The sequence below is a fragment of the Heptranchias perlo genome, chromosome 35 (genome assembly GCF_035084215.1).
Source record: "Heptranchias perlo isolate sHepPer1 chromosome 35, sHepPer1.hap1, whole genome shotgun sequence".
NCBI lineage: Eukaryota > Metazoa > Chordata > Chondrichthyes > Hexanchiformes > Hexanchidae > Heptranchias > Heptranchias perlo.
In genome coordinates this window covers 10640981-10662792 of record NC_090359.1, presented here as the reverse complement: position 1 = coordinate 10662792, position 21812 = coordinate 10640981, and the positions used below count along the sequence as shown (strand labels likewise).

At 46.5% G+C, this 21812-nt stretch overlaps 1 protein-coding gene and 2 long non-coding RNA genes across 3 annotated transcripts in view; 1 reads left to right on the top strand and 2 right to left on the bottom strand.

Annotated features, from left to right (window-relative positions):
- LOC137302350 (uncharacterized) overlaps positions 1 to 21812 on the bottom strand; it is a 413555-nt gene that overhangs the window by 376758 nt on the left and 14985 nt on the right. The window lies entirely within an intron of this gene.
- Positions 1 to 21812, bottom strand: part of LOC137302033 (uncharacterized) — a 53381-nt gene that overhangs the window by 20708 nt on the left and 10861 nt on the right. The gene's annotated exons all lie outside the window — the stretch shown is intronic.
- On the top strand, positions 703 to 5686 carry LOC137301948 (probable G-protein coupled receptor 139). The gene is made up of 3 exons (XM_067971668.1): positions 703 to 734; positions 3271 to 3387; positions 4741 to 5686. Exons 1-3 carry the CDS (start codon positions 703 to 705, stop codon positions 5684 to 5686), a joined length of 1095 nt encoding a protein of 364 aa, XP_067827769.1.

Sequence of the window (21812 nt, the reverse complement as noted above, 5' to 3'; positions counted from 1 at the left end):
AGGGTTGATCCATTGGCTTGTTGGTAATGGTAGAGTGAGGGATATTTCGGGCCATGAGGTTACAGATTGTGGAGGAATACAATTCAACTGCTGCTGATGGCCCACAGCACCATATGGATGCCCAGTTTGGAGCTGCATAGATCTGTTCTGAATCTATCCCATTGAGCACGGCCACCACACAATATGTTGGACAGTGTGAAGACGGGACTTTGTCTCCACAAGGACAAAGTGGTGGTCACTCCTACCAATGCTGTCATGGACAGATGCATCTGCGACAGGTAGATTGATGTGGATGAAGTCAAATCGGTTTATCCCTCGTGTTGGTTCTCTCACCACCTGCCACAAGCCCAGTATGGCAGTTATGTCCTTCAGGACTGGGCCAGCAGTGGTGCTACCGAGCCACTCTTGGTGATGGACAGTGTAGTTCCCCACCCAGAGTACATTCTGTGCCCTTGCTACCCTCACTGCTTCCTCCAAGTGGTGCTCAACAGGGAGGAGTAACGATTCATCAGCTGAGGGAGGGCGGTCAGTGGGAATCAGCTGGAGGTTTCCTTCCCATTTTTGACCTGATACCATGAGATTTCATAGGGTCCGGAGTCAATGTTGTGGACTCTCACTGTCACTCCCTCCTGACTGTATACCACTGTGCCGCCACCTCTGGTGGGTCTGTCCTGCAAGTGGGACAGGGCATACCCAGGGATAATGATCGAGGAGTCTCGGACTTTGGCTGAAAGGTATGATTCTGTGAGTGTGGCTATGTCAGGCTGTTGCTTGATCAGTCTGTGGGACAGCTCTCCCAATTTTGGCACAAGATCCCCGGTTGTTCATGAGGTGAACTTCGCAGGGTCGACTGTGCTCATTTTTCCTGACCCTTGTCCAGTGCCGGGTGGCCCGTACTGTTTTGTTCTTATTACGACTTTTACGTAGTGGGATTGTGCAACTGAATGGCTTGTTAGGCCATTTCAGAGAACCGTTAAGAATCAATCACATTGCTATTGGTCTGAGGATGGCATGTTTCCTTCTCTAAGGGGGGCATTAGTGAACCAGAGGGATTTTTATGACACTCCAGTACGTTCACGGTTACATTTCTGATAGTGGCTTTTCAGTCCCGATTTTATTTCATTAACTGATTTTAAATTCCCCAGCTGCTGTAGCGGAGATTTTAACTCATGACTCCCGATTATTAGTCCAAGCCTACTGGATTACTAGTCCAGTAAAATAATTACTATGCTGCCGTACCCTGTCCCTTGGACTTCAGGGAGAGGAGATGAGAGCTGTACCAGGGTGGTCGAACAGTGTGAGAGAGAGCAATGGTTTTAATGGGGACAACTGCATCAAAAGTGGAGGTGAGAGTGTGATTGAGCAGATCGGTCGCTGGAGAAATGTCGTGGTGAATGGAGGGCCAAAGGCTGGACAGTTGGGACTTTGAAATTGTGATTGTAAGTGACTTGGAGGGAGTGTTTTTTTGATGGGTGAACACAGAAGGAAGTGGGTTTTGGAGGGGGAAGGGGGATGTGGGTACAGAGGGATACAAGGAAGTGATCAGGGATGGCCTTATCCGTGAGTGTAGTGATGAGTGTCTTCGCCTGTCACGTGGAAAGACAGGGGTTCAATTCCTCTGACGGGGCGATTAAACTTTCTGCCTTCAAAAGCTTCACTTTCATTTATCTGCAATATTGGATGCAGGAAATACAGAGCAAAGCTGACTCGGAGTTTCTCACTTGCCACAATTTAATTTCACTGATATTCCAACGGTTTTAAAATCTGCTCTCTGTCACTCTTCACCTCGATGTCAGAACCACAATAATGAGGAAGAAATGAAACGCACAATCTCACCGTGAATAACATCAACAACAACTTGCATTTATATCGAGCCTTTTAGGTAGTGAAACGTCCCAAGGCGCTTCAAAGGAGCGATTTTCAAACAAAATTTGACACCGAGCCACGTGAGGAGATATTAGGACAGGTGACCAAAAGCTCGGTCAAATAGGCAGGTTTTACAGAGTGTCTTAAAGGAGGATGTGAAAGGTGCTATATGAATGCAAGTTCTTTGTTTCTCACAGGGGGCCGTGTCTTGTTCCTTGTCTCATTGAGATCTCAGTTAATTGGTCTGTTCTCTCCACAGATGGGGCCCGACTCGCTGAGTGTTTCTAGAATGTTGTGTGTGACTCGGGTTTTAGAGTAAATGATAAAAGGACTGTCGTCAAACACGAGGCCATGAGCTGCTGCCCAGCTGCTGAGTGACCTTTCGGGACATTGTTGCTTGCTTCCCTTCAGCTTGTGGTTCTGGATTTTTGGTGCACTGTCCCTTTAAGAGCTGTGGTCTGCCTGCAACGGTCAGACAAGTCGCAAAGGCTCCCAGAACTATGCTTGGCTCTGTCTTTCACTGAGGTGCAGAGATCAGCCAGACTTTAATGTAAATTCCATCAGCTGGCAGAAAAGAGTGAGTAACAACTCGTTTGAACCTGGAGTGTGAGCTGCGGCCAATAATAAAGTGAAAAATTATCTTATAAGAACAGAAGTGGGTCATTCAGCCCCTCGATTCTGTGCCGCCATTCAGTCAGATCATGGCTGATCTGTACCTCAACTCCAATTACCCGCCTTTGATCCATATCCCTCGATATCTTCATCAAACAAAAATCTATCAATCTCAGTCTCAAAAATTATTTTGAGTTAACTACCGTTAGCCAGAAAGAGAGGAAATCAGGAAGAAAATGGAGTTCCAGAGAAAGAGGGAATAAAAGAGGTAGATTAACAGACAGAGAAATTTGGGAATCAAGTAAAAGGAATGTGTGTGAGGGAGAGAGGCCTGGGCATTGGGAGAGACAGAAAGAGGGGGAATGAGTGAAACAAGGTGACAAGGACTGTGCTAAATTACATCGTGGGGCGATAGAGGGAAGAGCAGGACCGGCCTGGGAATGGGAGTACAGAAGATTCAAGTAGAAATGTCACATTGGTGAACTGGGTTTCGATATTTCATACACTGTGTGCTGTTGGTTTCAATCTTCATGTAATTTATTAAACTTAGAAATTGTGACTCTGTCATTGTACAATTCATTGTTCCAAAAGGTTACTCAGCTGGTCGATGTGTAATGTTCTGTCACCTTAATGAGTGTGATAGTCAAAGGTCAGATGGGACCAAAACTTATTTGTTCAGGAGTCTGTAAGTAATATGTGATGTCAGTCGGGATGCGATCTAATTGTCCCATTCGGGGTTTATTTGCAATATAAGTATCCCGCTGTTTTAACTTCGTTACCTGACTATTGCAGTTCGCATAGCTCTTCACAGCACCGAAAGAAATCGTCTTCGCAGAGAAATGCGTTTGTCGCGATTTACGGAGATACAATTCATTTATTATCCTGTTCTGGCAGCAATTGGAGTACCTGGTAAGTCATTATCAGCACGTACGGTGTAAGTAACAGAATGTTTAACTATGTTGCTGTTTGTGCTCTGAGCCTGGTAAATGTAGAATGTTATTCTTCACCGTTTTGTGATAGTTAAAACTTCCATCCTTGTCCCATTGGTCAATGCACCGAGTAACTCACCCTCGCTCTGTGCTGAACTGTCGAGTCTGGGGTCCAAATGTGTCCTTGGTGCTCCCTGGCCAGGCAGGGGTAAAACAGGCAGGGCGCACAGTCCTGAGTGTAATCCACTGCCTCCTGGTGGAAAGCGCGCCTGTTGTGGAGATCGGGCGAGGAAGGACCGGGTGAGATTGTCGTGTTTCCCGAGGACCGATCGCCTGGGGTTCCGGAGAGCAGATTGCGGCTGTGTATCCCGGCATGAGTCAGTGTCTTCAGGATAGAAGGACAGGGAACAAACGGAATACGCATCAGATAAATAAAACATGTGACAGAAACTGTCCTCCTCACTCGAAGGTACAATCTTGTGTTCCCGTCAAATGTTCCTCTCAGATCATAATTATATTTCAGCAAAATGGCTTCACAGGACTTTTGATGTATTTGATGTTTAAAGTATTGTTTGGACCAGTTGAATGACGATGACTGTATACTTCAGTCCATGTGTGTTATTGTGGAGAGTGGGGAAACCAGTCTTGACACTGGTTCGGGAGGGGGATTAGCTGGAGACCATGAGTGAGAGTTGGCGGTGATTTGTTCTTATACCGCGCGGCTACTGGGATCAATCTCTTATTCCGAGGATCCGACTGTCCTTTGTTTTGTTCACGCCTTGTGCTGAGATATAAAGACTGGACCTGGTTATAACTGGAGCACGTTACAGAATTAAATTCCTTGACATATTGTGTCATGATGCATTCACAATACTCCACTGGAAACCTCATCTAATTAATTACTGAAAGATGACGGGCAGCAACTCAATACCAGGCTCGTGTTTTCAATGTATTTTCTAAAATCAATGTCTCTGGTATTGTGTGGGTCAAATCATTAGGTTTCTCCCCCGCATTACGATTTAAACCAAATCCAGAGTCACCTTGTCTGTATTTCCTGATTTAACTCGTCTTGTCGCCTTTCACTTTCATAGTTGGTGACGTCCTGCCCCGCGGACCTCCCAGTGTCGGAATCGACTGAATAAACTTAATCTCAAGGATCACAAGTGAGGACTCAGCTGTCGGGTGAGGGATCCCGGGGCCACCGTCACCCGAAAGGAACCTCCCAGAATGAGCTGCCCCTTCGGAACAGGAGGCAGAAGCCAAGGGGAAAAACCAATAAATAAACACAATCATAGCCCATGTACATCGGTTAAACTGAGAGCTCATTGATCAGCCCGGTTAGTGATTTCACTGTTTCTGTCTCTCTCTTTCTCTCAGTGAACTTGCTGGCGATTGTGATCCTGTCCCGTGGAAAGTGCGGTCTCTCCAAATGTATCACTCGCTACCTGGTGGCCATGGCGACGGCGGATCTCCTGGTGATTGTCTGTAATGTGATCTTATATCGGATTGCTCATCTTTATTGGTGGGACACTTTCCTGCTCTACACTCCTGTTTGCAGATTTATTCTCTTCCTGGCTCCTACTGCCACAGACAATTCTGTTTGGTTAACGGTCGCTTTTACCTTTGATCGTTTTGTAGCCATTAGTTGTCAGAAGCTGAAAACAAAATATTGCACCGAGAAAACTTCACTTGTGATTATCGTGACTTTGAGCGCGCTGTTCGGTTTAAAGAACATTCCCCGGCCCTTCGTGTATGTTCATTACCATACTGTTAACAATATACCGTGGGGTTGCCTTGTATCATCACAGTTTTATATTCTACCCACATGGATCGCATTTTCTTGGATTGAACAGCTGTTAACCCCGTTGCTTCCATTCTGTTTGATTTTATTGTTTAACGCTCTCACCGTCAGACGCATTTTAGTGGCCAGTCGGGCCCGAAGGAGCCTCCGGGACCTCAGCAATGGTGAGAATGACAAGGACCCTGAGATGAAGAACCGCAGAAGGTCCATCGTTTTACTTTTTGCCATATCCGGCAGTTTTATCCTGCTCTGGATGACAACGGTCGTATATTTTTTATATTATCGAATTTCAGGTGTCTTTAACCGACGATCTTTGTTTAACCCTTTCGCAACTTTCGAACAAGCGGGAATTCTGCTTCAGCTTCTGAGTTCCTGCACGAACACAGCCATTTACACAGTGACCCAGAGTAAGTTCAGAGAGGAGCTGCTCAATGCGATTAAATATCCGTTCACTCTAATTGGTAAACAGGTCAAATGAGGAAAACGATTGAAGTGAAGCGGGAACTGACTCCCAACATCACAACTTAATTCCAGATCACAATTATCACCTCAATTTACCAAAGGGACTCAGCATCAGGGCCATCGATATCTCCTTCAAACACATTTCTAATCAAAAGTTAGATCAAAATTAAATTTAACAGCAGCCGACATAAAATGAACAAAACTTTTCTCAAAACATGTTCCTGTATTCAGATCATTTTTTAAACACGTCCTCAGGGAGTCTGACCTGAAATGTAATTGTCCGGAGGAAGGGCTGTGAATTAGCGACTGGATATTAGTTTCCACCGGACCGGACTAATAATCGAGCCCCGCCTACAGCATCTGTGGGGTTAATTCCCTTTCATTTCCGTGCCCCCTGAAAGCATTCCTGTAACTCCGATTGTCTGTGATATTTGAACAGCTGTTAATCCTCAATAGTCTGGGAATTACTGGTGTTGATCACACTCAAGGAATGTTTCGCTTTCAAATAAAACTCCGGCGCTGTTTTACAACAGCCGTTAAGTCTTTTTAACAAAATAACCGGGTTAATGAGCAGTCAAAATATCGGATAGAGGAATTTCACAGGATTAGATTGAGTTTCCATGCGCCATTTCTTTAAATGGGAGGAGTGAGGCCGCCAGGTGGAAGGGTTTAACAGTAAGGATTGAAGAATCATCGAATAGTACAGCACAGAAGGTGGCCATTCAACCCATCGTGGCCTGTACTGACTCTTTGGAAGAGCTATCCAATTAGTCCCACTCCTCCGATCTTTCCCCATATCCCTGCATTTTTTTCTTTTTCAAGTATACATCCGATTCCCTTTTGAAAGTTACTATTGAATGTGTTTCCACCGCCCTTTCAGGCAGTGCATTCCAGATCACAACAACTCACTCTGTAAAAAATATTTTCCTCATGTCGCCCCTGGTTCTTTTGCCAATTACCTTAAACCTGCGTCCTCTGGTTACCGACCCTTCTGCCACTGGAAACAGTTTCTCCTTCTTTATTCTATCAAAACCCTTCATAATTTAGAACACCTCAATCAAATCTCCCCTTAACCTTCTTTGCTCTAAAGAGAACAACCCCAGTTTCTCTAGTCTCTCCGTGTAATTGAAGAGAGTAAGGCCGGGTGAGCTGGAGGCACTGCCCCAGAAGGGAGAACCAATGAATGAGGGAGTGCACAGAACGTCAGTGCTGGAGGATCAAAGGGTGCAGGACATGGAGATGTCGGGTTTGGCAGAGCTAGGAGAGGGCAAACCGTGGAGGGACTGACAGGGAATGTATTGAGGGACAGGAAAACAATGGCGGTCAATGAGAACCGAGAAGTGGAGGAGTGGGAGGGTGGAGGAATGGAGACTGGCAGGGAGGTGATTGAAGAGATGGAGGAGTGGGAGGGTGGAGGTATGGAGACCGGCAGGGAGGTGATTGAAGAGATGGAGGAGTGGGAGGGTGGAGGAATGGAGACCGGCAGTGCGGTGATTGAAGAGATGGAGGAGTGGGAGGGTGGAGGTATGGAGACCGGCAGGGAGGTGATTGAAGGGGTGGAGGAGTGGGAGGGTGGAGGAATGGAGACCGGCAGGGAGGTGATTGAAGAGATGGAGGAGTGGGAGGGTGGAGGTATGGAGACTGGCAGGGAGGTGATTGAAGAGATGGAGGAGTGGGAGGGTGGAGGTATGGAGACCGGCAGGGAGGTGATTGAAGAGATGGAGGAGTGGGAGGGTGGAGGTATGGAGACCGGCAGGGAGGGGATTGAAGAGGTGGAGGAGTGGGAGGGTGGAGGTATGGAGACCGGCAGGGAGATGATTGAAGAGATGGAGGAGTGGGAGGGTGGAGATATGGAGACCGGCAGGGAGGTGATTGAAGAGATGGAGGAGTGGGAGGGTGGAGGTATGGAGACCGGCAGGGAGGTGATTGAAGAGGTGGAGGAGTGGGAGGGTGGAGGTATGGAGACCGGCAGGGAGGTGATTGAAGAGATGGAGGAGTGGGAGGGTGGAGGTATGGAGACTGGCAGGGAGATGATTGAAGAGATGGAGGAGTGGGAGGGTGGAGGTATGGAGACCGACAGGGAGGTGATTGAAGAGATGGAGGAGTGGGAGGGTGGAGGTATGGAGACCGACAGGGAGATGATTGAAGAGATGGAGGAGTGGGAGGGTGGAGGTATGGAGACCGGCAGGGAGGGGATTGAAGAGGTGGAGGAGTGGGAGGGTGGAGGTATGAAGATGGGTAGGGAGGTGATTGAAGAGGTGGAGGAGTGGGAGGGTGGAGGTATGGAGACCGGCAGGGAGGGGATTGAAGGGATGGAGGAGTGGGAGGGTGGAGGTATGGAGACCGGCAAGGAGGTGATTGAAGAGGTGGAGGAGTGGGAGGGTGGAGATATGGAGACCGGCAGGGAGGTGATTGAAGAGGTGGAGGAGTGGGAGGGTGGAGGAATGGAGACCGGCAGGGAGGTGATTGAAGAGGTGGAGGAGTGGGAGGGTGGAGGAATGGAGACCGGCAGGGAGGTGATTGAAGGGATGGAGGAGTGGGAGGGTGGAGGTATGGAGACCGGCAGGGAGGTGATTGAAGAGGTGGAGGAGTGGGAGGGTGGAGGAATGGAGATCGGCAGGGAGGGGATTGAGGAGATGGAGGAGTGGGAGGGTGGAGATATGGAGACCGGCAGGGAGGTGATTGAAGAGGTGGAGGAGTGGGAGGGTGGAGGAATGGAGACCGGCAGGGAGGTGATTGAAGAGGTGGAGGAGTGGGAGGGTGGAGGTATGGAGACCGGCAGGGAGGTGATTGAAGAGATGGAGGAGTGGGAGGGTGGAGGAATGGAGACTGGCAGGGAGGTGATTGAAGAGATGGAGGAGTGGGAGGGTGGAGGAATGGAGACCGACAGGGAGGTGATTGAAGAGATGGAGGAGTGGGAGGGTGGAGGTATGGAGCAGGGAGGTGATTGAAGAGGTGGAGGAGTGGGAGGGTGGAGGTATGGAGACCGGCAGGGAGGTGATTGAAGAGATGGAGGAGTGGGAGGGTGGAGGTATGGAGACCGGCAGGGAGGTGATTGAAGAGGTGGAGGAGTGGGAGGGTGGAGGTATGGAGACCGGCAGGGAGGTGATTGAAGAGATGGAGGAGTGGGAGGGTGGAGGTATGGAGACCGGCAGGGAGGTGATTGAAGAGATGGAGGAGTGGGAGGGTGGAGATATGGAGACCGGCAGGGAGGTGATTGAAGAGGTGGAGGAGTGGGAGGGTGGAGGTATGGAGACCGGCAGGGAGGTGATTGAAGAGATGGAGGAGTGGGAGGGTGGAGGTATGGAGACCGGCAGGGAGGTGATTGAAGAGGTGGAGGAGTGGGAGGGTGGAGGTATGGAGACCGGCAGGGAGGTGATTGAAGAGATGGAGGAGTGGGAGGGTGGAGATATGGAGACCGGCAGGGAGGTGATTGAAGAGGTGGAGGAGTGGGAGGGTGGAGGTATGGAGACCGGCAAGGAGGTGATTGAAGAGGTGGAGGAGTGGGAGGGTGGAGGAGTGGGAGGGTGGAGGTATGGAGACCGGCAGGGAGGTGATTGAAGAGGTGGAGGAGTGGGAGGGTGGAGGAATGGAGACTGGCAGGGAGGTGATTGAAGAGATGGAGGAGTGGGAGGGTGGAGGTATGGAGACCGGCAGGGAGGTGATTGAAGGGATGGAGGAGTGGGAGGGTGGAGGTATGGAGACCGGCAGGGAGGTGATTGAAGAGGTGGAGGAGTGGGAGGGTGGAGGTATGGAGACCGGCAGGGAGGTGATTGAAGGGATGGAGGAGTGGGAGGGTGGAGGAATGGAGACCGGCAGGGAGGTGATTGAAGAGGTGGAGGAGTGGGAGGGTGGAGGAATGGAGACCGACAGGGAGGTGATTGAAGAGATGGAGGAGTGGGAGGGTGGAGGTATGGAGACCGGCAGGGAGGTGATTGAAGGGATGGAGGAGTGGGAGGGTGGAGGAATGGAGACCGGCAGGGAGGTGATTGAAGAGGTGGAGGAGTGGGAGGGTGGAGGAATGGAGACCGACAGGGAGGTGATTGAAGAGATGGAGGAGTGGGAGGGTGGAGGTATGGAGACAGGCAGGATGGTGATTGAAGAGGTGGAGGAGTGGGAGGGTGGAGGAATGGAGACCGCGGTGCAGGGAGGTGATTGAAGAGATGGAGGAGTGGGAGGGTGGAGGTATGGAGACCGCGGTGCAGGGAGGTGATTGAAGAGGTGGAGTCCAGAGGTAATGAACAAATGGGGAATAAAAACTTTGGAGGGACTGCACCTCAGAGAGTCGGAGAGAGGGGTTTTTATGGAAGCGGAAGGAACTGGCACTGGTGAAGAATAAAATTGCGGAGAGCAAGCGCAGCTCTCAATTGAATAGGTTGTTCACACCTGGTTCCGTGGGAGCCAGTTTACTAATAACCTGATACTACATCTGACCAACTAGAGCCACTACACTATTTACACAATTCCACATCCGACACATTGTAGCTGATACGCTGTAAATATACTTGTTTTGTGCAGAAATACCACAGACACATTGCACAGAAACCCCAGTGTTTGCCACAGCAACAGACATGGTGCTCCAGATCCATTTCACTGATAGACTTGGCGCTCTGCTCGATGGCCAATCTATTAACAATGATAAGGCAATCCGTTCTTTCTGTGGTTCACACATGTTTATTCTCAGGTAGATGTCTGACTCATAAAAATCCATCAAGGTCCTTAAGAATGAGGACAGGATGAGACTGGGAAATCCATATTAGTCCCTCCCGATGGTCTGATTTGTGAGCTCAATCTTTCCTTTCATGAGAACCATCCCACGTTCCGTAAGTCCAGGGGCCTTGTCACCTCACAATGGAACCGCTCACCTTTTAACATGAACTTTCTGAGTAGACTTCACCAATTGTTTCCATGGATTGGGTGGTTAGCGTTGTTCACAAATAGATTTTTTCAGTGTGAAAGTGGTCTGATTGTTACCCTATTATTTTGTCAACATATCACCTTTCACCTTTGTTCGCTGTCTCTCTTCACCAATTCAATAAAACAAGGCAAAATATTTCTGTATTCGCAACTGCAAGATTGAAAATTCTCACGGAGCTCGGGAAGAACGATCTGTCGGAAAGATTCCATCTGAGCGCTAGAGTTAACCAAGTCCTGTCACTAAAATTTATGTAAAAGGCCTTTGTGATTTTCTTGCAATTAATGGAAAATGAAATATTTCCCCATAGAACTGAGAAACTTGCTCAATTTGGAATTGTTTAAAATTGATTGTCTGTCTGTTTGGTTTCACTTCAAAGACTGAATTATGCTGAAATAAAGTACAAAAGTTGCTTTTGGGTGTTCATTTGTATTTCTGTCTGCCAAGGGAGGAAGATTAACTCTGGCCACAATTCTTGGAAACGAAACAGATAATCTGTTTTAGTGATGATGCTTGAGGGATAAATTAGGCCAGGACATCGAGGAGAACTCCCATTCTCTCTTCCAATAGTCTCATGAATCTTTTACGCCCATCAGAGAGGGCAGAAGGGGCCTTGGTTTCAGGTCTCATCCAAAAGGCCTCAGACAGGGCAGCACTCCCTCAGTACTGCATTGAAGTGTCAGCCTAGATTATGTGTTCAAGACCCTGGAATGGGACTTGAGCCCACAGTCATCTGACTCAGAGGCGAGAGTGCGACCATGGAGTAAAGGCTGACACTTGAGAAGGTGATGGTGGATCTTCTTCTTGATCCGCTGCAGTCTGTATATTTTGTAGCAGTTTCGTACAACTGAGTGCTTACTAGGCCACTTCCAGGACAGTTAAACAGCCATCCACATTGGTTTGGGACTGGGGTCATACATAAGGACATCAGCTTTGCTTTTCTAAAGGGCATTACTGAACCATTTGGGTGTTTGCGTCAACACAACAGCTCCATGGTCAGTTTTACTGATACCAATTTTTTATAGAGTCTTACAGCACAGAAGGAGGCCATTCGACTCATCGTGCCTGTGCCGGCTCTTTGAAAGAACTATCCAAGTAGTCCCACATCCCTAATCTTTCCCATTTACCTGCAGTTCTTTTCATTTTCAAGTGCATATCCCATTCCCTTTTGAAAGTCACTATTGAATCTGCTTCTACCTCCCTTTTCAGGCAGTACATTCCAGATCATAACAACTCACTGCGTTAAAAAATTCTTCTCATTTCCCCCCTGGCTTTTTTGCCAATTATCTTAAATCTGTGTCCTCTGGTTACCAACACTCCTGCCAATGGAAACAGTTTCTCCCACCTACTCTATCAAAAGGCCTCATAATTTTGAACACCTCTATACACTTCTCTACATTAAATTTCATCTGCCACGTGTCTGCACATTTCCCCAGTCTGTCCATGTCCTCCTGAAGTCTTCTCATGTCCTCCACAATGTTTAATACATTTCCAAGCTTTATGTCATCAGCAAACTTTGAAATTATGCCCTCGATACCCAAGTCCAGGTCATTAATATATATCAAAAATAGCAGTGGTCCTGATACTGAGGGTCACCATTGTATATTTACCTCGGTCTGATAAACAACCATTCACCGCTACACTATACTTTCTGCCTCTTAGACAATTCCGTGTGCACGCTGCCACCGTCCCTTAAATTCCATGAGCTTCATGTTTTCTAACCAGTCTATTATTGTCACTTGATCAAACACCTTTTCAAATTCCATATACACAATATCAACTGATCTACTTTCACCAACCATCTCCGTCGTTTCATCGAAGAACTCAATCAAGTTTGTCAGACACAACTTGCATTTATAAAATCCCTGTTGCCTGTCATTTATTAACCCATGTTTTTACGGATTATTGTCTGTCGAAGTTTCTCCACCACCATCGTTAGGCTGACCGGCCTGTAGTTATTGGGTTTACCCAATCCCATTTTTTGACCTGGCGTGTAACATTTCCAACTCTCCAGTCCTCTGGCTCCACTCCCACATCCAAGGACGATTGAAGTATTTTGGCCAGAGCCTCCACTATTTCCATCCTTCCTACGCACATCAACCTGGGATGCATCCCATCTGGACCGGGTGACTTTTCTACTTTGAACGCTGCTAACCTTTTAATCAACCAATCTTTATTTAATTTTTTATCCTATCCAATTTCTCTGTTCCTTTTTCTTTACTGTGAGATTAGCAGCATCCTCTCAATGTGACCGAAACAATGTTTAGCCGAAACCAGAAAGAATAAGAAGTTTCCCGGTGCAGAGGTTGAGAGAGGAAAGGTGAGAGGGTGCAACTGGATAATGTGTTCAAAGGAAGAGAAGGTGACAGAGCAGGAAGGGGTGAGGCCAATGTGTGTTTGGAAGAGATCCATGGCCACACCACAGAGGTTAGGGAGTGAAGGTGAATTGTACCGACAGGCAGTGAGGATTCAGAAAGCCTCTTGTATGACAGTGTCACCACTCATCAGCCAAGTTGCAGTCAGAGAGAAAAAAAGACAGTGCCCCCAAGTTCTAGACTCACCAGTGAAGAGAAAATTTTATTTATTTTTTATTCGTTCATGGGATGTGGGCGTCGCTGGCGAGGCCGGCATTTATTGCCCATCCCTAATTGCACTTGAGAAGGTGGTGGTGAGCCGCCTTCTTGAACCGCTGCAGTCCGTGTGGTGAAGGTTCTCCCACAGTGCCGTTAGGAAGGGAGTTCCAGGATTTTGACCCAGCGACGATGAAGGAACGGCGATATATTTCCAAGTTGGGATGGTGTGTGATTTGGAGGGGAACATGCAGGTGGTGGTGTTCCCATGTGCCTGCTACCCTTGTCCTTCTAGGTGGTAGAGGTCGCGGGTTTGGGAGGTGCTGTCGAAGAAGCCTTGGCGAGTTGCTAAAGTGCATCATGTGGATGGTACAAACTGCAGCCACTGTGCGCCGGTGGTGAAGGGAGTGAATGTTTCAAGTGGTGCATGGGGTGCCAATCAAGTGGGCTGCTTTGTCCTGGATGGTGTCGAGCTTCTTGAGTGTTGTTCGGGCTTCACTCATCTAGGCAAGTGGAGAGCATTCCATCACACTCCTGACTTGTGCCTTGTTGATGGTGGAAAATATAATAAAGAATAGGGAAGGTCATGCTTGACCAACCTTATTGAATTCTTTGAAGAAGTAACAGGAAGAGTAGATAAGGGATTTTCAAAAGTCCTTCGATAAGGTACCATATAGTAGACTCATGACTATGGTCAGAGCAGATGGAGTCAGGGAACAAGTAGCAAAATTTTCCTTTTGTTATTTATGTGTCTGTGGAATACTTTAAAAAAAAATATTTTTTGATAATTTAATTTTGTAATTCCTCTTTGCCTTCCTAATTTTTTTTAAAAACTTATTTCCTAACCTCTTCGTATTCCCTTTTGTCATCGTCTTCTTTATTGTCCAGGTGCTGAGTGTATGCCTTTTTCTTTAGTTTCAATTCTGACCTTATCTCTTTATTCATCCATGGTGTTTCATTGTTAGAGTCAGTGTCCATGGAACTGTATCCCAGTGAGTGTCCGTGTCCGTGGAACTGTATCCCAGTGAGCGTCCGTGTCCGTGGAACTGTACCCCAGTGAGTGTCAGTGTCCATGGAACTGCATCGCAGTGAGTGTCAGGATCCACGGAATAGTATTCGAGTGACAGACAAGGTCCAAGGAACTGAGAGAGTTGGTCCTCATGGAACTGTTCCCCAGTGAGTCAGGGTGCATAGAACTGTACACCAGTGAGAGTAGGTGCCCATGGAAATGTACCCAGTGAGAAACATCGCCCATGGAACTGTACCCCAGTGACTGTCAAGGTCCATGGAACTGTATCAAGTGAGAGTAAGGGCCCAATGAACTGAACACTCACCCTCATATCCCACTGCACACTCACACCCACAGGAGTAGATCATTCATTCGCTCGATTCTGTTCTGCCATTCATTTAGATCATGGCTGATCTGTATCTTAACTCTTTTTACCCATGTTGGATGTAATGTATTTGGATTAGATGCAATGTATTTGGATTAGATGCAATGTATTTGGATTAGATGCAAAGTATTTGGATTTCCAAAAGGCCTTCAATAAGGTATTGCACTGTAGACTCATGGCTAAGGTCAGAGCTTGTGGAGTCAGGGGACAGGTAGCAGAATGGATAGCAAGCTGACTACAAAACGGTAGCTGGTCAGACTGGCAAAAGATGGGAAGTGGTGTTCCACAGGGATCAGTGCTGGGACCACTGTTGTTCACAATTTGCATGAACAATTTGGACTCGGGAACCGGAAGTACAATTTCAAAATTTGCGGACGACACCAAATTGGGGGGTGTAGATAATACAAAGGAAGAATGGGTCAAAGTGCAAGAGGACATTAATAAACGTGGAGAATGGGTGTGTAATTGGCAAATGAATTTCAATATAGATAAATGTGAGGTGGTGTATTTTATTAGGAAGAATAAGGAGGCCACATACTGTTTGGATAATAAGAGTCTAAATGGGATAGAGGAGCAAAGGGATCATGGGGTACAGATACACAGAACACAAGAAGTGGGTATCCAGGTTAACAAGGCCATAAAAAAAGGCAAACCAAGCACTGGGGTTCGTCTCGAGAGGGGTAGAATTGAACAGCAGAGAAGTTTTGTTAAACTTACATAGAACCCTGGTTAGACCGCACTTGGAGTACTGAGCACAGTTCTGGTCTCCATATTATAAAAAGGATATGGAGGCATTGGTGAAGGTGCAAAAAAGATTCACAACGATGATACCAGAACAGAAAGGATGTACTTATCAAGGAAGGATGAACAGGCTGGAGCTCTTTTCTCTAAAAAAAGAGAAGGCTGAGGGGTGACCTGATCGAAGTCTTTAAGATAATAAAAGGGTAGACGTGGAGAAAATGTTTCCACTTGTGGGGGAGTCCAAAACTAGAGGTCATAAATATAAGATCATCACTAATAAATCCAATAGGGAATTCAGGAGAAACTTCTTCACCCAAAGAGTGGTAAAAATGTGGAACTCTCGACCACAAGGAGCAGTTGAGGCAAATAGCAAAGATGCATTTAAAGGGAAGCTAGATAAACACATGAAGGAGAAAGGAATAGAAGGGTATGCTGATGGGGTTAGATGGAGTTGGGAGGGAGGGGGCGACTGTGGATCATAAATGCCAGCATAGACCAGTTGGGCCGAATGGCCTGTTTCTGTGTTGTAGACTCGATGTAACTCTTGGTTCCATATCCTTTAATACCCTTGCCTGACAAAAAAACTATCAATCTTTGTTTTGTCATTTTCAATTGACCCCCACCTCAACAGCTTTTAGCGGGGGACAGTTCCAGATTTCCACTATCCTTTATGTGAAGAAATGCTTCCCGACATCGCCCCTGAACGGCCCAGCTCTAATTTTAAGGTTATGCCTCCTTGTTCGGGACTCCCCCACCAGAGGAAATAGTTTCTATTTGTCTACCCCACCAAATCCTGTAATCATCTGAAACACTTTTGTTTTCCTTGGAGCAGAGGAGGCTGAGGGGGGACATGATTGAGGTGTACAAAATTATGAGGGGCACAGATAGGATGGATACTAAGGAGCTTTTTCCCTTCGTTGAGGGTTCTATAACAAGGGGGCATAGATTCAAGGTAAAAGGCGGGAGGTTTAGAGGGGATTTGAGAAAGAACTTTTTCACCCAGAGGGTGGTTGGAGTCTGGAACTCACTGCCTGAAAGGGTTGTGGAGGCAGGAACCCTCACAACATTCAAGAAGCATTTGGATGAGCACTTGAAATGCCATAGCATACAAGGCTACAGACCAAATGCTGGAATATGGGATTAGATTAGACAGGGCTTGATGGCCGGCGCGGACACGATGGGCCGAAGGGCCTCTATCCGTGCTGTATAACTCTATGACTCTATGACCTCAATTATATCACGCTTCAATCTCCGAAACCCGAGGGAACCTGTCCTCATAATTTAACCCTTTTAGCACCGGTATCATTCTCGTGAATCTGCGCTGCACCCCCTCCAAGGCGAATATATCCTTCCCGAGGTGCGGTGCCCACAACTGAACGCAGTGCTCCAGATGGGGTCTAACCAAAGCTTTATATAACTGTACCATAACTTTCACCCCTTTGTATTCCAGATCCTTGAGCTGAAAACATTCCATTGGCATTTGGAATTATTTTTTGTACCAATCCTCTAGTTTTTAGTGATTTCTATACTTGGACCCCTAAATCGCTCTGCTCCTCCACAGTTCCTATCTTCTTGCCATTTAGAAAATACTCTGATCTATCTTTCTTAGGTACAAAGTAGATGACCTCACACTTCCCCATGTTGAACTCCATCTGCCACAGTTTTACCCACTCATTTAATCTATAATGTCTCTTTGCAACTTTCTACTCCCATCTGCACTACTTATCGTGCCACCTAGCTTAGTGTCATCAGCAAACTTGAATATAAGGCTCTCTATTCCTTCATCCAAGTTGTTTATAAATATAGTGAAAAGCCGAGGCCACAGTACAGATCCTTGGGGTCACCACTAGTCACATCCTGCCAATTGGAGTATATATCCATTATCGCTACTCTCTGTCTCCCACCTCCTAACCAATTCCCTACCCATGTCAATACATTGCCTCCAATTCCAACTGCTTCCATTTTTCCCAACAGTCTCTTGTGTGGAACCTTGTTGAATGCCTTCTGGATGGGCCAAATGGCCTCCTGGTGTGCTCAATGATTCCACAGGATCATGAAATGATTGAGCACACCAGGAGGCCATTTGCCCATCGTGCCTGTGCTTTGAAAGAGCTATCCATTTAGTCCCACTCACCTACTCTTTCCCCATAGCCCTGCAAAGTTTTCCCTTTCAAGAATATATCCTTTTCCCTTTTGAAAGTTACCAATGTATCTGCTTCCACCACCCTTTCAGGCAACGCATTCCAGATCACAATAACTCGCTGCGTGAAAAAATTCTCATGTCCCTTCTGGTTCTTTTGCCAATTATCTTCAATCTGTTTTTTTCTGGTTATCAACCCTCCGGTCAGTGGAAACAGTTTCTCCTTATTTACTCTAAGGTCAGTTTATTTTTTAAACTTACCTCAGTGTGCCTTGCTGGCTTCTCGACAGGTTCCCCCTGCGAGGTGGCCTCCCTGCTCAGAAGTGGGTTAAATTTCAGGGGTTATGATGTGACCCAGGAGTCAGGCGGGAGACTCGTCAAACGCCAAGATCAGTGGCGTTAAAATGGCCGATCGACGGGAATGGAGCGGGAAATGGAGCTGCTCCATTTTAACTGTTCCCCAATCCTTTCCCGCTCCTGCGATCAGGGAGAGTTAAAATCACCCTGTTTCACATTGCATGATAGTCCACATGTGCCACTGGAGGGAAAGCTATAACTGCAAGTTATTCTTGCAGGTGTTATGAATGAGTTCGGGTCTATTAGTAACTATTCACCACATTACTAGTCAATGAAACAATGCATTACTTTGCGTTTAAATCATACTCCACCTAAGAGTACGTTTTTCTGTCTGTCTGTCTCTCTCTCCGCGTCTCTGTCTCTGTCTCTCTCTCCGCGTCTCTGTCTCTGTCTCTCTCTCCGCGTCTCCGTCTCTGTCTCTCTCTCCGCGTCTCCGTCTCTGTCTCTCTCTCCGCGTCTCCGTCTCTGTCTCTCTCTCCGCGTCTCCGTCTCTGTCTCTCTCTCCGCGTCTCCGTCTCCGCGTCTCCGTCTCCGTCTGTCTCTCGAGTCACTCGCTCACTCACACATATATTGTGGGGAAAGGCCTGTCGCAATTAAGCCTCAGGCCCTCTCCGTCCAAAATAATGCCACGGAATTTGCCACCTTTTCTGAGGGTGCCTCTGTGTACAAATGTGCCAAGGATCACATGCCAGGCAAGGTCTTTATGTGACACATCATCCGTTCTCATTATAATGGACACATTTCAGTTGGCAGAAAGGTACAGGGAGAAATATGTGTTGCTTAATCACCCCTCTGCACCAACAATGTTTCAGTGAGTGATGGGGAGATGGGCTGAGATTTATAAATAGACTTGCAGTACATTCTTTCTCTCTCTCTCTGGTGTATAATAGAAATGAGTCACAGTGACAGGAGCAGAAAACTGCTTGGATAGAGGATCTGACACAACACATTAAAGCTGGCGATGACTGGTGTGGCAGGATTGTAAATTTAAAGGGGCTTTACCATTTGGCTGGAGAGTTTTTAAGGGAAACGCGACTCCTCGAAGAGCCCACTTCTACCCGCCTGATACGTTGGCTGCGGTGGACAATTTTCTCTGTGTGGACAATATATTTGCTGAATTGTAAACTATTCCACAGTGATTAACACTGAGCCTCGGTCATTTCTATATCTGAGGCCGTTTCTCCCCTTCTCTGGGTCTGAGACCTCCACCATTTCTGGTCTGAATCCAGCCACTAGAAGAGGGTGTAAGAGCAACCTGGGCAATTCTCCCTTGATCTCCCCCCACCACCTGTGGAGAGTCCCTGCCTCTCTGGCCCAGCCTTTGCTTGGTATCTTCCCCAGTGGTAAGGTCGGGTTTAGAAACATGGCAGGTGGGTGAAAATCCGTATCTTACTGCTGGACCGGTCTTTTAAATTCAATTATAATTTTTATCCCTCAACCAACATCACTAAAACAGATGATCTGGTCATTACCACATTGCTGTTTGTGGGATCTTGCTGTGTGCAATGTACTGCCGTGTTTCCTACAGTAAAGCAGCAACTACACTTCAAAAGTACTTAATTGGTAGAGGAACCACCTAGGGAACAGGTTATTTTAGATCTCGTATTGTGTAATGAGACAGGGTTAATTAGTAAACTTATAGTAAAGAATCCTCTGGGGGAGAATGAACATAATATGATAGAATTTCATATTCAGTTTGAGAGTGAGGTGGTTAAGTCCGAAACTAGGGTCTTAAATATAAATAAAGCCAATTATGTACGTATGAGGGGCGAGTTGGCTGAGGTGGATTGGGAAATTAGATTAAAAGATATAACGGTAGACAAACAATGGCAAATATTTAAAGAAATAATTCATAATTCTCAACTAATATACAATCCCTTGAGGAATAAAACTCCACGGGAAAAGTGATACAATTGTGGCTAATTAGAGAATTTAAGGATAACATTAGATTAAAAGGAGAGGCTTACAATGTAGTCAAAAAAGTGTAGTTAGCCTGAGGATTGGGAGGGTTTTAGAAATCAGCAAAGGATGACCAAAAATTCAGAAAGAGGGAGAAAGTTGAATCTGACAGGAAACCAACAGGAAATATAAAAACAGATTGCAAGAGCTTCCACAAGTATGTGAAAAGGAAGAGATGAGTGAAAGTAATCGTGGGTCCCTTCGAGGCAGAGACAGAAGAAATTATAATGGGGAGTAAGGAAATGGCAGAGACGTGAAACAAATATTTGATATCTGTTTTCACAGTGGAAGACACAAAAAACATACCGGAAACAGTGGGGATCCCAGGGCCTAATGAGAGTGAGGAACTTAAAGTAATTAATATTAGTAAAGAAAAAATACTGGAGAAATTAATGGGACTAAAAGCCGAGAAACCCCCTGGACCTGATGGCCTACATCCTCGGGTTTTAAGAGGTGACTGCAGAGATAGTGGATGCATTGGTTGTGATCTTACAGAATTCCCCAGATTCTGGAATGGTCCCCATGGATTGCAAGGTAGCAAATGTAACCCCGCCATTTAAGAAAGGAGTGAGAGAGAAAAGAGGGAACTGTAGGCTAGTTAGCTTGACATCAATAGTAAGGAAAATGCAAGAATGTATTATTAAGGATGCAGTGAAAGGGCACCTAGAAAATCATAATATGATTAGGCAGAGTCATGCTTTTTAATCTTCGAATCGTAGAATCAAAGAAAGATTACAGCACGGAAGGAGGCCATTCGGCCCATCGAGTCCACGCCAGCTCCATCCAAGAGCAATCCAACTCGTCCCATTCCCCCGCCCTATCCCCATCGCCCTGAAAATTTTTTACTTTCAAGTACTTATCCAGTCTCCTTTTAAAGGCCATGATTGAATCTGCCTCCACCACCCCCTCAGGCAGCACATTCCAGATCATAACCACTCGCTGTGTAAAAAAGTTTTACATCATATCACCTTCGGTTCTTTTGCCAATCACCTTAAGTCTATGCCCTCTGGTTCTTGACCCTTCCGCCAATGGGAACAGTTTCTCTCTATCTACTCTGTCTGGGCACTTCATGATTTTGAACACCTCTATCAAATATCCTCTCAACCTTTTCTGTTCCAAAGAGAACAACCCGAGCTTCTCCAGTCTATCCATGTAAGAAAAGTCCATTATCCCTGGAATCATTCTGGTACATCTCTTCTGCACCCTCTCTATGGCCTTCACATCTTTCCGAAAGTGCGGTGCCCAGAACTGCACACAATATTCCAGTTGTGGCCAAACCAGTGTTTTATAAAGGTTTATTATGATTTCCTTACTTTTGCACTCTATGCCTCTATTTATAAAGCCCAGGATCCCGACCACTTTTTTAACCGCTTTCTCAACCTGCCCTGCCACCTTCAACGATTTGTGCACATATACCCCCAGATCTCACTGTTCCTGCACCCCTTTTAGAATTGTGCCCTCTAGTTTATTTTGCCTCTCCAGTTTCTTCCTACCGAAATGTATCACTTCACATTTATCTGGTTTAAATTTCATCTGCCACGTGTCCGCCCATGCCATCAGCCTGTCTTTATCCTCTTGAAGTCTATCACTATCCTCCTCACTGCACACTACCCTTCCAAGTCTCGTGTCATCTGCAAATTTGAAACTGTGCCCTGTGCACCCAAGTCCAAGTCCTTGATATATATATCAAGAAAAGCAGTGGTCCCAGCACCGACCCCTGGGGAACACCACTGTGCACCTCCCTCCAATCCGAAAAACAACCGATCACCACTACTCTGTTTCCTGTCATTTCGCCAATTCTGTATCCATGTTGTTATTGCCCCCTTTATTCCATGGGCCGCAACCTCGATGACAAGCCTACCATGTGACACTTTATTAAACGCCTTTGGAACGTCCATATACACAAAGTCAACCGCATTGCCCTCATCTACACTCTCTGTTACCTCATCAAAAAACTCCATCAGGTTAGTTAAACACGATTTGCCTTCAACAAATCCATGCTTGCTTTCCCTAATCAATCCACATTCGTCCAAGTGACTGTTAATTCTGTCCAGTATTATCGTTTC

Excerpts from the sequence above, each read along its gene's own strand:
- LOC137301948 (XM_067971668.1), top strand. The coding sequence starts at position 703 with ATGATCGAGGAGTCTCGGACTTTGGCTGAAAG. Across the intron at positions 735-3,270 it reads TCTCGGACTTTGGCTGAAAG|TTCGCATAGCTCTTCACAGC; the intron begins GTATGATTCTGT and ends TGACTATTGCAG. Across the intron at positions 3,388-4,740 it reads GGCAGCAATTGGAGTACCTG|CCCGGTTAGTGATTTCACTG; the intron begins GTAAGTCATTAT and ends CTCATTGATCAG.